The sequence below is a fragment of the Yarrowia lipolytica genome, chromosome 1C (genome assembly GCF_001761485.1).
Source record: "Yarrowia lipolytica chromosome 1C, complete sequence".
NCBI classification, from domain to species: domain Eukaryota; kingdom Fungi; phylum Ascomycota; class Dipodascomycetes; order Dipodascales; genus Yarrowia; species Yarrowia lipolytica.
Window position 1 is genome coordinate 2,835,725 of NC_090772.1, and position 16,296 is coordinate 2,852,020.

A 16,296-nucleotide genomic window follows, 5' to 3' on the forward strand; every position below is an offset into this window, starting at 1 on the left:
CACTGATTGTTCTGTAGAGGAGATGGTGAAGTAGGTACAGATCTGAGGAGTACTACTGGTGCCAGTACGGTTTCTTGTGAACAGGTTAAACTTATTTGGTAGAATCGAAAATAGTCAAGTCGCTCATTTGAGAGGACCAGTGACAGGACGGATATCAGTCTTATCGGTGTACACGGCCTGGGCAATGCCAATCTGGAGATCTTCGAGGTCGTATACCACGTAGGCGTTTCGCAGGAAGGTGTCTCCGAACAAAGTGATGTTCTGAGAATAGGTGCTGGGCAAGACTCCGAAGAAGCAAAAGCCGATACCAGGGTCGATGATCAGCTGCTCTCTCTGTGCGTGGATGGTCACTCCATCGAATTCAAAGTCCAAAGAGACATTAGCCTTGCAGTCTATAGATGGCAGACCGAAGAAGGTAACGTCTCCTAAGTTGTGCTTCTTAGCAATGGTGTTGTAAACGGTCTCAGGAATGTAAGAGAAAGAGGTTCCCGAGTCGAGAACAGTGTATCCAGGCTTAGCGATTGGCTTTCCATCGAGAATAATGTTCTCGTACTTAACAGCGAACTCGTCGGGGCTAGGAAGAGGCAACACGGTCAGGCTTCCGTTGAACTTGGCGTGGTCAATACCGCCCAGCAGGAAAGTTCCGTTGAATGCGTTGGTATCGTTCAAGTACAGAGAGTAGACTCGTCTGTCAATGTAACCAGCCTTTTGCAGAGCAATGGGGAAGTTATCGTAGGTAGATTCACCCTTTCGGACAGACTCGGAACCAGGGAGAGAGACTCCCAGAATTCCAGTGTTTCCCTGAGCGTTATCGATAGTAGCAAATCGGAAGTCAGGGAGTGAGACGCCTTCCAGAGAGAGTGTGTCTGTTCCCCAGTTGCCGGAGGCGTTACCCGAGACGTATTGGATGAAGTACTTGTCGTCGATGGAGTGGTAAGTAGAGGACTTGGAACTGTCGAACGTACCAGTGTTCTTGCAGGCGCCGCCAGCACAGTCAGTGGTGTCCGATACGTTGTACACCCATAGATCGGACGAGCCGGTGTCCAGCAGCACGTTGAACTTCTGAGCGGGAGTGCCGAGAGTTAGGTCAATGGAGTAGTACTGGAACTCGTTACTGATGAAAACAGGATCAGGACGATGGTTGCTGAGCTGGAGATGGTGCTGCACGAGGGCCGAGTCCTGTTGGTGTCTGGTGAAGGGGAAGGCCAGGACCTTGGGATTGCTGGGAGCAGCAGAAACAAGGGCAAGGAAAGAAGCCAGGAGGGTGGGGGAGAAGTGCATGGTAGTGTGAGTTGAGAAGACTGTGAGCCGAAGCTCTTCTCTTTATATCATTTCAGTGCCCACCGTGATCCAGCGCGCACGGCATTTCGGGGTGAGTGGCATTGATCCAGTTAAGTTGGTGCCGTTGCCAATGTTTCTCCAAGCCCTCATGAGCCTCCCGAAACTTACCTCGATAAAAAGTTCAATTTGTGACGCAGTAGATAAGCGACTGGGCCAGATAATGACGTGGTGGAGTGCATATCATGGCAGGGAGTGCGTCAGTCGATACATTGAGTCTGTATTATTCCAATTGACAGTCCGTGATGTTGTGGTACCGCCAGAAACTGCCGCCATTGTCACACCCCAGAATCTGTTGTTAAAGCATATCCACCCAGATACTCGAGCCGTTTAAACCCACCTCTTCACGTGTCACGTTGCATACAAGGGGCGCGCTATCTGCCATCCTCCACGAGGCACAACGATGTAACACTACGAAAGTGGGCATATGAGTTGATAGGATTTGGGCTCATATTGTTGGATACGGCACCACAGACCTGAGTAATGGACTTCCGGCAATGAGACACCAAGTAAAGAGGTCTACTCGTGGGCTCTTGAGCGATGGTAATGGATCTCGAACTCGCGACGATCCATGGAAAACTGTTCAGAGACTGCAAATGAAACAGACATCAGTGATACTTGAAACAATGAGACTACACAACTACCATTGACGAAGCCAGCCTCCCGAATGTGTCGATCATTCCGTGTTAAACTCAATGGAAGGACGGTGCTAGAGTGTCGGACGGATATTCTACGGAGATAACTTACTACTGGTAGCAGGAGTGGATGGGAAGTGGACCCGGAGCTCTGACTGTCATTAATGTCTCGAAAAACAAAGCTGCCAACAAATTCTACCCAGTACTCACGGAACTTTTGAAGAATTCCAACCGCTGAATCCAAGAGCCATTGGCGGTGAAAGTTCGGATAAAGCGACCTTGGGGCGGAAAGGGATGTCTACAGTTCACGTTGAATGAAACTCGGCAGACTCAGGAGTGGATTGGACGGTCTCATCATTCCAGCTAGAACGGTATAAATGGTCGGTGATCAGGATATTAAAGACAAATGACGACTGAAATTGATGACATTCATGAATACAACGACTAGGCTATGTGTTGGATGTCTTCGATAGCAACTTGGAGCCGTGCGGAACTCATACTGAGGTTGATAGATGAGATTTCCATGGAGCCGCCGAGTCACATGTACCTCCCTTTCGTCTTTCGGGGATTCACTTCTCTTCCGGGAACTTCAGCGGTCTCGCGTCCGCTCACACCCTCAATAAGTGCTCAAACGGGAACTAATTGAAAGCGCGTTGGCACCACCATGCGGCTCCTTGTGCTCGTAAATTGCTCGCGTGTGCTTGCGACTCCCAACGGTCACCAGCCACATCGCTACGATGCACGTTCGCCAAGACAGCGCCGGCGGTGGCTTAACGGACTCGATACGATATGGCAGACACGCAACAGATTTGATATGAAACACTGCGCTTATACAGTGACAAATGTTCAGCGTTGTAGTACATACAGTAGCTGAAGTATCATTTGAAGCTTCCTAAAAGTGTACATATCCACAATCATTCATAGTACCATGAAGAACGTGCTTTGAATCTCACTCGTACTTGGTATCTCACTAATAGAAGCGAAATACGCCACATGCGCCGTAAAGACCTCAAAACGTGCTCACTAATCGAAGAAATAAAATACAAACAAAAATACGAACGTGATGCGTTTCCTGTGCGCCAGAATTAAGACTAAGTTACGCAGCTATAATTTGGAGCCATCCCCTGCGTGCGCACAGCGATTGTTATCGGATCAGAACTAAGCTAACACTACAGTAGAAACAGAAGAGAAGCCACGAGAGGAGAAAAGGTCACGTGATCCACGAGATAACACCCTCCCTGATATGTTACGTCACGTGGCACATTCTATCCCTTCTGTGCAATGTCACGTGCCTGACCTTTCTCTTCGACCGAGAGTCCTACTTTTACTTGCAGCTTTCTCGCCGCACCCTCTAAATTTGCTCGTCGGTGCATTTACGATGTACAGTTGCGAATCTCGGGTGATTTTTTGCTCACATTTTGGCGGTAGAGCACTTCTTTCCGGTGCGAAATCCGTCAAAATGCAAGTTCGGGGTATTTGCGACTATGGTGATAGTTTTGGAAGTGTTTCTGAGTCAATTACTTTGGGATTCTCCTTCTCATTCCCTTTTGTATATGGTATTCTATGGCATGTATCATGGCTTGGAGTTGTCTGAAACTCAAAATACACCTTGATAAAATCTGATTATCTTTAACCTAAAAGAGGTAGATCGGAAGAGTACGAAGATAGTTTTCCGGAACAGCTACGGAAAACGGTTTGTGAATATTAAGGGAAGTTGGGGACCATGGTTTTCGTGTCACATGATCTACAAGTTGTGTCCCCTGTGTGTGTTTTGTGTCCTGCAGTTTCTGTAACGCAGTTGTATGTACAGTATGTACAGTACCAGGACATACTCCTAACGGGCCTCCTCTTGCACCTGCACCTGGACGAGCAAATTTCGAGCAGATATCGAGTTACCATGCAAAGATCGGCGTATATATAGACAGGAGCTTGGGCCTATGTATGCACATTTCACTAATCGCAATCACAATCGCAATGGATCACGGAACTATGGACCACGCTACTATGAACCACGCTACCATGGACCACTCGGGTCACAACATGGCTTCTATGGCTACTTCGATTCTCCCCCCCGCCGTTTCCACCGCTATGAACGCCATGGCCACCGGTATGGACCACTCCACCATGGACCATTCCACCATGGACCACTCTTCCATGGACCACTCTAGCATGGGAGGCATGGACCATGATATGGGAGGAATGGACCATGGAGGACACATGGGAATGAACATGTGGCTCACCACCACCTGGAGAGACTATCCCGTTCTTTTCAAGACCATGACAGCTTCTACTGGAGGCAAGTGCTTTGGTATTTTCTGCGCCCTCTTCTTTACCGGCATGTTCCATCGAGGACTGGCCCTTCTTAGACAGACCATGGAGGCCAAGTGGGCCCAGGCTGACCGAGAGAAGATCAAGGAGACCGGGGTTCCTGCCAAGACTGGCCTTTCCGGCTTCTTTGCCAACATTAACCCTATCAGAGACCTAATCCGAGTGACTGTTGCGTTCACATACTACATGATTGGATACGCTCTCATGCTGTCTGCCATGTCGTACGTTCTTGTCTACTTTTTCGGCATTTGCCTGGGTCTTGCTTTCGGAGAGATTCTGTTCAACAACGTCGCGCGGACTTGCCAGGTTGCCCAGATTGAGGATCCAAAGGGCGAGGATTGTTGCTGTTAGAGGAGCGACGCTGCTTGTTCACTAGCACGTTTGACATGATGAGCATACTGCCACAAATCTTTCCTTCTTTGCACACCCGCACTCCTTTCAACCTTCTCTGTCTATCTTTTATCCGTAGATACCATCTACTCACTTAATTTCTTCAAAGCAATTGACCTGCTGCCGACCGTTTGATGCATCCATCAATGTACATACATACTAGTAATTTATCATTAATAAGAGAGTTCTAAAGGCAAGTTTCGTATGTCCAGAGCGAAAATGACCAAGTTTTTGGTCTTTAATTTTCCACTGTGGGGCACAGTAGTGTGCTCAAGATATCTTTCACCTTCCTTGATCTCTTGGTTCTGGTAGTATTCGTCGTGCGAACTCCAAGGATGGCTCTGATGGGGTTTAGTTAAATAAAATCACAATGTTAACTGGTATTTATTTGTTTTGTTTAGTACAGAGTAATTCCCCTTAAATGCTTCAACTCGGCAAACAGTATTTATTCAAGGTGCCTTAACTTTGACCTAGAATTAATGTTGTAAAATCCATTCAGAAGGGCCACAATTAGGGCCCCTAAATACAACCACAATTGCTTTCCCACATTCAGCCATCTGAGTGTTTTTCCAAGTCATTTAATCTACCCTGAAGTGGGGATAATATGATCTGCCATCCCCAGAATCGAACACACGAGGCTCGCTTCCCGCCCTCAAAATAGGCTTTACATCCACCTCTTCCCGCATATCTAGAGCACGCTGATAAAATTATTGCTTAGGCGGACTTGGAAAGCACAAAAGTCGACGGATCTCGATCAAAACTCGTTGCCAACACACACCGCGACTTTTACACGCATCGTTACAACCCACATATCACAACAACCATGTCGCGAGTAGGAATTTTGGTTCTGGGACCCGCCGGAGTGGGCAAATCGACCTTCTGCAACGCACTCATCACCCACATCCAATCCATTGGAAGACGGGCTCACATTGTCAATCTCGATCCTGCTGCCGAGCCGAACGAATACGAATTCACGGTCGACATTCGAGACCTGATCTCGCTGAACGACGTCATGGAGGAGATGGAACTGGGCCCTAACGGAGGACTCATGTACTGCTTTGAATTCTTGCTGCAGAACATGGACTGGCTGGAAGAGGAGCTGGGCGAGTTTGAAGACGAGTATTTGATCTTTGACTGTCCCGGTCAGATTGAACTGTACACCCACGTGCCTGTTCTTCCTACCATCGTTAAACATCTGCAGAGACACATGGGCTTCAGCTTATGTGCATGTTACATCCTGGAGGCCCCTTTTGTACTGGATCGTCCAAAGTTTTTTTCCGGCGTGCTGTCGGCCATGAGTGCCATGATTCTGCTCGAAACCCCACACATCAACATTCTGTCGAAAATGGACCTCATCAAGGACGAGGTGCCGAAACGCGAGCTCAAGCGGTTCCTCAACCCAGATCCTCTTCTCATGGTGGATGAGGCTAACTCGCAAACCAACCCCAAGTTCCACCAGCTCAACTTGGCCATCACCAACATGATTGAGGATTTTGGAATGGTCCAGTTTCTGCCACTGGAGGCCAAGAACCCAGACTCAGTCGCTGCTATCTTGAGTTATCTCGATGATGTTACCCAATGGGCTGATAACCAGGAGCCCAAGGAGCCCAAGGTGGAGGAGGTTGAGGAGGAAGAGTAAAAGAGAAATTGAGCACCTTGCTGCGAGATTGTGTTGGCTGACACAAGGAACCATAGCAATACCACGACGCTTATGGCAAGAGTTTCGGTTGAAACTAATTACAACAAAAACGCGATTGCATTCATGAAATAGAATACATACATTTTTGATACTCTCAAGGAAACTCTCGTTGCAAACTCACAGTGTGTATATTCTACAGCTTTCTTTCGAAAACCCATCTATTAGTACATTTACACTTCGTATATACCTTTCCATGCTAGATCTACGGGTAAGATGCATGCTGTAGCTACAAGTTAATGTCGAGCATTACAGTGAGGGAAAGTAGACGCCTTACGGGGGGCCTTACAGCCCCGAGCAGATTTTAAAATTGTGTTTGAGATGCCCCGGGGTAGGTCTCATCGTCATGTTTACTCGCCGGCAGCCTCTCGGCACCAGACCAGGTTCTTTCCGACACCGCCTGCAACAAAACCCTGATTCTTTCCTCCAATGACACCGAGACCCCATCCCTTCTTGAGCCAGGCAACGGTGAAGACGGGAGTGGTGAGCGCAGTTTGGGTGCAAACGCACGTCTTGTTTTCGGTCGACCACACCTTCATCTTTCCGTCGTAGCTTCCACTCAGCACGTACTCGCCAGACTCGTTCCACGCCACTGCCATTACCCACGTATCGTGTCCCGTCAGGTTGGTGTAGTACTCGCCGGACGAAATGTGGTAGAGGTAGACGATGCCTGAATCATCTCCAACGGCCAGCAGGGACGAATTGGGTGAGATTTTGACAGATCGAATGGGAGTGGAGTGGCCCAGAAGCGAGTACATGAGTCTGCCGGTCTGGGTGGAGAACAGATACAGTCCACCATTCTCGTGACCACTGGAAATGTATTCGCCACACTGGGAGAAGTCAACACAGATACCGTGGGAGGGTCGGGTGACGGGGAATTTGTGCACCAGCTCGTCGGTCTCGAGGTTCCATTGGAACACGTGTCCCGATGTGTTTGTGACCGCCATCATGTGACCGTTTCCAGAGATGGCCACGGCCCAGATACCAGAGACCTCGTTGTTGATCTTGGTTGCAATGGGCTCCAGAGACCGCAGATCGAAGAGGCTGAGCGCTCCATCGAACGCCACAGCCGCCAGAATGTCGCCGTTGGTGTCAGTGGCCACGTGGTGGAAGCCTACGGCGTTTGTAGCCAGCACCGAGCCGGCAGGGTTGCTATCGTTGTTCTCCCACAGCTTGACGGTGCCGTCAGCCGAGGCGGAGATGGTGTATTTGTCGGTCGTGGCGACGCTGAAAATGTCCGCCTTATGCGCATCGGCAAGTGACAGCGATTGGATGTATGGCTTTGACATGGTGGTGTAGATGTAGCGGAGTGATGACTTATCCAGTATCGTAGTGGTCCTGATGCCAGATCAAATATGCGAGGTGGAACTTTGTCTACCAGGCGGGAAGGTAGGGTGTGAAGTTGGAGACATTATGAGAAAGGAAACAGGTGTAATAAAAGCGCCGATATATTTAATTGGTGTTTAGGAGCACAGTTGACTTTTCTGATTTCCAATTGACCAATAAACAGTGATTCTGGGAGGTACGTTGGTTCTTGGGTTCTCTTAACTAAGGGTGGAAAAAACTTTTCTAAATTGTGGAGATTTAGTTGGGTATTAGTTGGGTTTCAAAGCTAAAGAAGATATCGTGAGCTCTAGGTATTGTAATTACAGGATCTTCATCGCAGATTGTCTCTATTAGCACCCGCTTCAAAACTACCACCCATTAAATTTCATTACTCCATTATGTTATGTCCACGTGACATCTATCCATTGCCGTTTACTGTCCGTGGGTACCTCTCTGGTAGGTTCTGGGAAGAGGCAACCAGGTGGCCATCATGAGACCACAAAGAGCGAGGCAGAAGGGATAGACGACGAAAGAACCTCGAGACTGAGCTGTGATACCGACAAAGAAGGGGAATAGGGCACCTCCAGTCGATCCAAACGCTGTCATGACGGTGATACTGATGACCTGAATCTTTCGCGGAACCAGAACTGTAGCTACAGTGATTAGCAGCGGGTAAGAAGGTCCCATGACAAAACCTGCAAAGGAGACACAAACTGCAGCTCCGATAATGGATGGAATCAGCCAGGTGAGAATGATGAGTACAATCAGGAAGATTGTGAGAATGACTACAGACCGTTTAGGACCCCATCTCTGGCAAGGAGCCACGAGAACAAAACGACCTAGTGTTAGACCAGCCCAAAATCCGGCTGCAACGTATCCAACTTGGTCGGGGTTTCCACCTCGGTAATCAATCAGATAGGTGACGACCCATCCACCAATCGCCACCTCGGTTCCTTGGTACGCCATTGTGAACAGAGCCAAGAGCCATGTGACTTTGTTTCGGAGTGACAGTCGCACCAGACTCTCTTCTCCTTCGACAGGAGCCGCAACTGCGGCGTCGCCTTCTTCACCTTCAAAACCCGCCATGTCTTGCTTGTATCCGATCCAGCTCCATCCAATACACATTGTAGAGCAACACGACAGGCCAACGAGAATCAGAAAGAAGAAGCTCCACTGAACATTAGCGGAGATCATGGCCGTGGCAATCAGAGGAGCAACTGTAGCCCCTGCTCCGTATGCTCCATGTAGGAAACCAAGATAAGTATGGCCCTTATCCATCGAAGAAACAAAGATGTTTTGTTGAGCAAGACCCGCAGCCACTCCCAGTCCACCAATGTAGTAGGCGATCACAACTAGCGGGTAAGGGGGAGCTGGAGAGATGATTGTGGTCATGGCCAGAATGAAAACAGGGCTCAAAGTCAGCATCAAGTACCTGCCCACCTTTTCATTGATCCAGTACGAGCCCAGAGCCACTGTGATGAAGCCCAGTGAGTTTCCCAACCAGATGATAGACACAACAGCGTATCCGATATTGTACCAGCTTTCAATATGGGGAAGCAGAGCACCAGGTGCACCATCTGAGAACCCTAGCTGGAAACCAAAAAGACACGCCGCCAACAGCCGGTATATGTTTTTTGAGGGGTTTCTGATGCTCATGAGTTTCTGTGTAGTCGACTCCGGCTCGGTTTCTGTCTCTCGGTTCGTTTCCCTCTCGGAGGTGATTTCAAACGAGTCTGGACGATCCGAGTCGTCTGTGAAAACTACCTCTACCTGGGTCTTCTTCGCAAATTGCTCCTTAGAGTCGATTCTCACGGCCGGAGATTGTGATTCTCGACGCTCAATGCGCTCCAATTCAATGGGATTCATGATTGCTGAGAAATTCAAGAGGTGAAGAAAGTCGAGTGCATCGTGCATACTATACATGTTCTTTATCCCCACTTCCAACTCTAACCAAGAGCTTAGGCACGCGGAAAGGATGCTAAAAAGAGCAAAAAAAGGCTTATTGTCGTATATCAGGATCTTATGCCGCTTTTGGAAACGTTGGGAGAAAAAGTAACATGTCGATGGTTGCTCTCTGTGAATTATTTCCGATTTAGAACGGTTTGTAAGCGAACTTACCCACATCTGCAGCTGCAGATATGACGCACAATTATGCAGCCGGACAGCCATTTCCGCCTTTTTTAGGGTTCAACGGAATCGGTCTTCCGTGAGACTATGGAGGGCAGTGGGTTAGTCAGCAGAAATAGAGGAGGTAGGCACATGACATTGTTGGCGATGGTGGATACGGAAGTGGTTCAGCAAAGTGGGTTGTTTAAATGGCTTAATAATAAATTACTGTACTCGAATTGACTAATTTGCAACGTCTTGATGAAGGCCGTTTCTTGTGATTGTGTATGGTGTCATCGAGAGAGCGTTGATTCGGGAGACGAGGTGGACAAGAAGCGCAGACCAAATGTTGAGAGAGTAGACGGATGGCATCGGAAACATCCCGTTATACACTTGAAGTAATATGGAAAACGCCCGTATCTGCTGGAGTTTACACCAATGGCCGTTTGTGACTCTTCAAGCTGCTAACAGTTGTATGGTGAGCAATCTACTGACTGCAGCAGTGTATGTACTGCTGCAGAAGAGCCGGGCTCTCTATCCAATTGTCCATGGTCTACACAACAGAGATCTGACGGGCTTTTTTTTTTTTTTCCTTTTTTTGTATTTATATATATAGCTTGGATGGTGATTACGAACTGAGAGAGAAAGTGGAGATGACAGCCGTGACAGATGAACCTGTAAAGAGGCAGGATAATGCGCCCGACTTTGACGACAACTTCAGAGACGACGCGGTTGAAGTTTTTGCGAGTGAAGCATCTGCAGATGGGTTGCTCTACACTGTGTACGATAGTACGTACACCATTTACAAACATTGGCTAACATTGGCGTTGAGTAATGCGACACTGTCCTGGATGTAGTAGACGAGAACATCTTAGTGAATGACATACTTAGCCAGTACAGCACAGTGGCTATATTTGCAGTATATTACAGTATATAGTCGCCGCGGTGCTTGTACGTACTGAACCTCTATATAAGATACAATACGATCTCAGTTTGTTTTGGCTCGCACAAATGGCATACAAACACGAAGAAAAAGATCCCATTCTGGTTCCAGAGCTGGACACGACTAACCAAAAGCCCGCGTTGGGGTTCGCCATCTTGCTGTCCGACTACCTGGACTCCTGCGACCAGCCTGAGAACAAAGTCAGCATCGTCCATAGCAACAGCCCGTTTGGGTCGTACTTGGAGGACACCAACGGCATCACTGTTCGAACGGACATTGCTCGCAGCTGGGCCAAGATGGAAATGACCGCCATCAAGAACCGGATCGTTTTGAGCGGTCTCACGCTGACCATTCCGCTCTTCATGTATCTCAAGCTGATTTTCTGGTGACATTGAGGTGCCACAGGCTGCTGCTTACTACATTTTCTACTGTTCAGTACTGTAAAATGCATGTATTATAATAAAAATCCAAGTGGATATGTGCGTGTAGACACGGGCGAGTATCGTATTGTACGTCTACCCCTTTATGTGCCGTTTTGTGTCGTTTGCGCCTCTGTGGTGCTGTCATGTTTTGTTCCCTACTCATCCTCCTCGATCTCATCGTCACCATCGAGCAGCCGCGACTCGAACTTCTCGTCCTGGACGTCGTTCTGCATTCGGGCAGTCAGAAACTTGTTGATCACCGACTGAACACGGATCACATCGGCTCGAATCTGGCCCAGAGCAGAGTCGCTGGGGGCTGTGGGGGCATCTCGGTCGGTGGCAACCTCCTGGTCGGTGGCTTGCGACGGCTCCAGGACCGTGGGCTCGTGTTCCGGTGCATTGTATGTGGCCTTTACTCCCGTCCTCGTCATTATATTGTTGTGCTGTGGGAGAATCGAACCTGATTTTTCAAAACGATGATGATGATGATGGATGGGAGAAGTTGGTGCAGTTCATGCATGAACTCTATGTGGGGCGGCAGTAGAGGACGAGAGGAGAGATGGCAACGTTTGCTGTCATACAAGTACTCGTACCAAGAGGGCAGTTTATGAGTGTCGCATTTCAATTTCATACCTGAATCATTAACGACATACCATTACTAAGCAGATATGAGCAGGTCAAAAGTACACTTGCACTCGTACCGCCATGTACCCCCACTCTGACACTCTGACAAAGAGGTGCGTAGAAAATAGAATTGGCCACAAATGCTAATGAAACGAGTGTGAAAAGTGATAAGACATTTGTGGGGCATCAGCTTGAGCCATATCCGTGTAATATGGCACAATTGCCGCTTCTGGGGCACTATAAATTCAACCCCATCTCCAGTATAGCTTGCTGATGTACATCTTGTACTATACTCAACATGCTTATCTTATGGTAGACACTCGCCAAACACCCATAACACACTCAATTGAGATGGCCTCAACGAAGAAACCGGACACTAGTCTCATATACGCGACCCTGCGTATCTTTTAACCCCCCTGGGCTCTTTTCTTCCCTCTTACAACAGATATCCAGGGCAATGTGGGGAAGGTTCCGGAGCAAGTTGGGACAACGCAGACTACAAATACTAATTGCTTATCCTTATCAATACCGATATTGCCTTCATCCACACATCTTCACCACACACTCCACAATGAACACCACAGCCACTATCAAAACGTTTGGCGGCGAGCTGCTCAAGCTCAGCCACGACTCCAAGGTCAATGGGTGCAAGATGGACCTCAATGTCTTCGTGCCCCCCAATGCCCCCGCCAAGGTCCCAGTGCTCTTCTTCCTCTCTGGCCTCACCTGCACCGGCAACAACTGTGCTGAGAAGGGCTTTTTACATCCCTTTGCCGCCAAGCATGGAATCGCCATTGTCTACCCCGACACCTCGCCACGAGGCCACAACATCCCCGGAGAGGACGACTCGTGGGACTTTGGATCGGGAGCAGGCTTCTACCTCAACGCCACCAAGGAGCCCTACAAGGGCAAGTACAACATGTACCAGTACATCTCCGAGGAGTTGCCCGCTCTGCTGTGGCAGCAGTTTCCTCAGTTTGACAAGGACAATGTCGGTATCACCGGCCACTCAATGGGCGGCCATGGTGCTCTGACCCTGTTCCTGAAGAACCCCGGCATGTACAAGTCCGTCAGTGCATTCTCGCCCATCTCCAACCCCAAGAACTGCCCCTGGGGAGACAAAGCCTTCTCAGGCTACCTCAACGACAAATCTGAATGGGACGACTATGACGCTTCTGAGCTCATCAAGAAGTACAAGGGCCCCACTCCCGGCATTCTCATCGACTGTGGAACCGCAGATAACTTTTACACCCAGGGCCAGCTGCTTCCTGAGAACCTCGTTGCTGCTAGCAAGGGCACCGAGTTTGATGGCAAGGTTGATCTGCGACTCCAGGACGGTTACGACCACTCCTATTACTTCATTTCCACCTTTGCCGAGGATCACGTTAACCATGCCGCCAAGTACCTGACTGCATCCAAGTTGTAGGCTGGTGGACACAACACATAAGTAAATACTATCTACCATTGATTACCTAACTACAGTGGCAGCGACTGCATCTAACCCTGCAACCCTCTAAAGAATTTTCCCTGCTTCTCGCTACCGATTCCTCCCTCAGGATCGATTCCCATCTGGATCATCTTGACGGCCAGCTCCAGAAGGTAGTCAATTGCCTCGTTGTACACCTTGGCCTTCCATACGGTCTCTCCCCATACGTAGATACCATGTCGTCGAACAAGAACGGCAGTGCAAGTAGGATATTCCTTGATGGCAGCTTGAAGGGTGTCTGTCAGGTCCTCCTCATGGGCCGTGTTTTCGATAATGGGGATCTCCAGAGTGTCGAAGAAGGAGAGATAGCCGGATTCGACAACCTGGGGAATAGCCTTGATCTGCTCAATGTTGCTGATCTTGAACACCTTGTCGTACAACAGAGTGCACATTACAGCCGCCTGCGAATGGGTGTGGATGCACGCTCCAGCGTCTCTAAGAGTGTATGCAGAGAGGAACAGCGGCGTGCAGGCCGAGGGCTTGAAGGTGGGTGATCGTCGCAGATAATCCCGGCTCTTGAGATCCATGACAAACATGTCGGTGGGCTGCATTCGCTCCTTTTGCACGCCCGAAGGCGCCAACCACACGGTATCGCCCTCTCGAATGGAAATGCCACCTCCGGTACCAGTCACCCAGTTGTTGTCGTAGAAGAGCTTGCACAGCTCGACAATGAGGTTGGCGGGGTGTTTAGGGTCGCTGGACACCACCAGGCTTTCTGTGTCGGTCATGTCGGGGGTGTTGTGGGAGAGAGATTGGAGGACGCCATGTTGGAGATGATAAATCTGGGGTATTGTAGGGCTAGGGTTAGCACGTGGGTGGGTGCTGATAGAGTATGTGGCAGGAAACCCGTATGTTGTGGAGAGGTCGGTAGTGATATGTAGGTGACCTTGTCAATGGGGTTCATTGGAAGATCTATCTTCTTGCTCTCACATCTTCCATGTCGTTGAATGTCCAGATTTCGAGAGGTCAGGAACTTAATGTGGCTTGGTCAAGTAATTTTGTTAAGAAATTTTGTTAAGAAATTTTAAGTAAGTGGACTGTGAGAACAGGTTCCAAAACAGCTCATTTTGGTATTATATTCGGCTGAAAATTTTACAGATATCTTTTTTTCGTTTCTTAGTAATCCACCACATAATCCACAAAAAATTCCCATTCCTATAGAGTCAATTACAGATAGATTCTTGTGGCTGCCTTCAAACCTGGCCCAAGAGTCGTGATCTCCCTCTTTAACGACGAAGAGCTAATATAAAAAACGCAAAATATTTTACAAAGTGAAGGACCATATAGATAACAGCGTCAATGAGACTTTTATGAAACGCTCAATTGGATAAGTGGTAACTAATGCGATTAATTATGGTGTTCGCATTTCATCTCCTTCTTCGCAGATCAACCCTTCGATTGCCGTCCTGTGACATGATCCCGAATGCTTTTTGCCGCAACTTTCAGTCACCAGCCTTGTTCAAGATGTCGAAGGAATAATAATGTGTCACGTGATGGCGGGCCTGGTCCTCTTGTTTTCTTCTATCAAATCATCAATCATACATTCATTTACATACATTGGAAATCTCTGTGACCGCAGTCTTAAAGAGTACCAGTCTCCTTGAGCTTGCCGACCAGCTCATCAACGTTCTCGACCTTGACACCGGCCTGTCGCTTGGCAGGCTCGGCAACCTTGAGGGTCTCGAGTCGGTTGGCAACGCCGTCAAAGTCCTTGATCTTGACCACCTTGAGGGGCTTCTTCTTGGCCTTCATGATGTTGGGCAGAGTCACGTATCGAGGCTCGTTGAGTCGCAGATCGGTGGTAATGATCATGGGCAGTTTGGCAGCGACGGTCTCGACACCACCATCGACCTCTCGGGTGACCTCGACCTTGTCGCCGTTGACAGACACCTTGGAGGCCTGGGTGGCCTGGGGCCACTTGAGCAGACCAGCGAGAATCTGACCGGTCTGGCCGTTGTCGCCGTCAATGGCCTGCTTTCCGAGAATGACCAGGTTGGACTTCTGTTCCTCAATCAGCTTCTTGAGCACCTTGGCCACACCCAGAGGCTCAAGCTCGGTGTCCTTGGGACCCATCTCCACCAGAGTGGAGTCGTCAGCACCCTTGGCCAGAGCCTGTCGCAGGATATCCTGGGCCTTGGAGGGACCGACGGAGGCCACGTGAATGTTCTCAACCAGATCCTTGTTTCCCTCCTTGAGCAGAAGAGCCTCCTCGACAGCAATATCACAGAAGGGGTTGATGGAGAACTTGACTCCAGTGGTCTCGACGCCGGTGCCGGCCTTGTTGACTCGGGGCTTGACAGCGAAATCAATTACTCGCTTGACGGGCACAAAGATACGCAGCTTGTTGGACATGTTGTGTGTGTGTGTGTTGTGGTTGTGACGTTGAGCCTGAGTGAGGTGTGGAGGAGTATAAGCAGAGGTGCACTACGCTATTGTATATGCTGTGCTGTGGTCAGAGAGGGTTCGCATTCTAAGCTTGCAACAAATAAGGTTGTGTGGAGTTACGGGTTGATTTCGGGGGTGGAGGAGGGGACCGGGTTAGAGATGATCACGTGATATACTTGGAGATAAACCGCCGCCAGTTGGTTTAAGTCACATGACCAGCCTGATTGCAGTTCCCCCCGTCTCCCTGTGGTCATTAGTCGTCCCAACAAACGCTCTCCCGCTTCTTCTCCAATGGACTCGGAGAATGCTCGGCTCCGGCAACTATTGCCACTTTTAAAAAGCTTAAATTCACCAACGGTCTCTGGGGTTGGTTGCTATTGTAGAGAAGGGGGGGATTGGGGAGGTCACGTGACGGAAATATTGTCGCGGTTGGATTGGACACATTTCGGTATGTAGGGGGTTGGATTTTTGAGCGGTCACATGACACCATCCACCGCAGAGTGGCACATCTATTACACCTGTACAATCCATAGCCGAACAAGTAGATACTGTAGTCAGGCGATGAGCTTGGTTGGAGACAAGAGTGGGTGTCAAACCTGGCCGTAATAGTCAATTGA

The 16,296-nt window shown here is 49.0% G+C and overlaps 9 protein-coding genes across 9 annotated transcripts; 4 read left to right on the forward strand and 5 right to left on the reverse strand.

The window, feature by feature from the left end:
* Nucleotides 1–123: 123 nt before the first annotated feature.
* YALI1_C28370g (uncharacterized protein) lies at nt 124–1,281 on the reverse strand (the record flags this gene model as incomplete). The annotated part of the gene is made up of 1 exon (XM_502045.3): nt 124–1,281. One exon carries the CDS (start codon nt 1,279–1,281, stop codon nt 124–126), a length of 1,158 nt encoding a protein of 385 aa, XP_502045.3.
* A 2,633-nt stretch (nt 1,282–3,914) lies between these two features.
* On the forward strand, nt 3,915–4,652 carry YALI1_C28396g (uncharacterized protein; the record flags this gene model as incomplete). Its single annotated transcript, XM_502046.3, has 1 exon — nt 3,915–4,652. The coding sequence occupies one exon, from the start codon at nt 3,915–3,917 to the stop codon at nt 4,650–4,652; it is 738 nt and encodes a 245-aa protein (XP_502046.3).
* An 862-nt stretch (nt 4,653–5,514) lies between these two features.
* YALI1_C28412g (uncharacterized protein) lies at nt 5,515–6,330 on the forward strand (the record flags this gene model as incomplete). The annotated part of the gene is made up of 1 exon (XM_502047.3): nt 5,515–6,330. One exon carries the CDS (start codon nt 5,515–5,517, stop codon nt 6,328–6,330), a length of 816 nt encoding a protein of 271 aa, XP_502047.1.
* Nucleotides 6,331–6,737: 407 nt separating this feature from the next.
* YALI1_C28434g (uncharacterized protein) lies at nt 6,738–7,676 on the reverse strand (the record flags this gene model as incomplete). Its single annotated transcript, XM_502048.3, has 1 exon — nt 6,738–7,676. One exon carries the CDS (start codon nt 7,674–7,676, stop codon nt 6,738–6,740), a length of 939 nt encoding a protein of 312 aa, XP_502048.1.
* A 469-nt stretch (nt 7,677–8,145) lies between these two features.
* On the reverse strand, nt 8,146–9,882 carry YALI1_C28456g (uncharacterized protein; the record flags this gene model as incomplete). Its single annotated transcript, XM_502049.3, has 1 exon — nt 8,146–9,882. The coding sequence occupies one exon, from the start codon at nt 9,880–9,882 to the stop codon at nt 8,146–8,148; it is 1,737 nt and encodes a 578-aa protein (XP_502049.3).
* Nucleotides 9,883–10,830: 948 nt separating this feature from the next.
* Nucleotides 10,831–11,151, forward strand: YALI1_C28465g (uncharacterized protein; the record flags this gene model as incomplete). The annotated part of the gene is made up of 1 exon (XM_502050.2): nt 10,831–11,151. The coding sequence occupies one exon, from the start codon at nt 10,831–10,833 to the stop codon at nt 11,149–11,151; it is 321 nt and encodes a 106-aa protein (XP_502050.2).
* A 1,114-nt stretch (nt 11,152–12,265) lies between these two features.
* Nucleotides 12,266–13,234, forward strand: YALI1_C28479g (uncharacterized protein; the record flags this gene model as incomplete). The annotated part of the gene is made up of 1 exon (XM_502051.3): nt 12,266–13,234. The coding sequence occupies one exon, from the start codon at nt 12,266–12,268 to the stop codon at nt 13,232–13,234; it is 969 nt and encodes a 322-aa protein (XP_502051.3).
* Nucleotides 13,235–13,305: 71 nt separating this feature from the next.
* YALI1_C28497g (uncharacterized protein) lies at nt 13,306–14,022 on the reverse strand (the record flags this gene model as incomplete). Its single annotated transcript, XM_502052.3, has 1 exon — nt 13,306–14,022. One exon carries the CDS (start codon nt 14,020–14,022, stop codon nt 13,306–13,308), a length of 717 nt encoding a protein of 238 aa, XP_502052.1.
* An 853-nt stretch (nt 14,023–14,875) lies between these two features.
* Nucleotides 14,876–15,646, reverse strand: YALI1_C28513g (uncharacterized protein; the record flags this gene model as incomplete). The annotated part of the gene is made up of 1 exon (XM_502053.3): nt 14,876–15,646. The coding sequence occupies one exon, from the start codon at nt 15,644–15,646 to the stop codon at nt 14,876–14,878; it is 771 nt and encodes a 256-aa protein (XP_502053.1).
* Between the last annotated feature and the right edge of the window lie 650 nt (nt 15,647–16,296).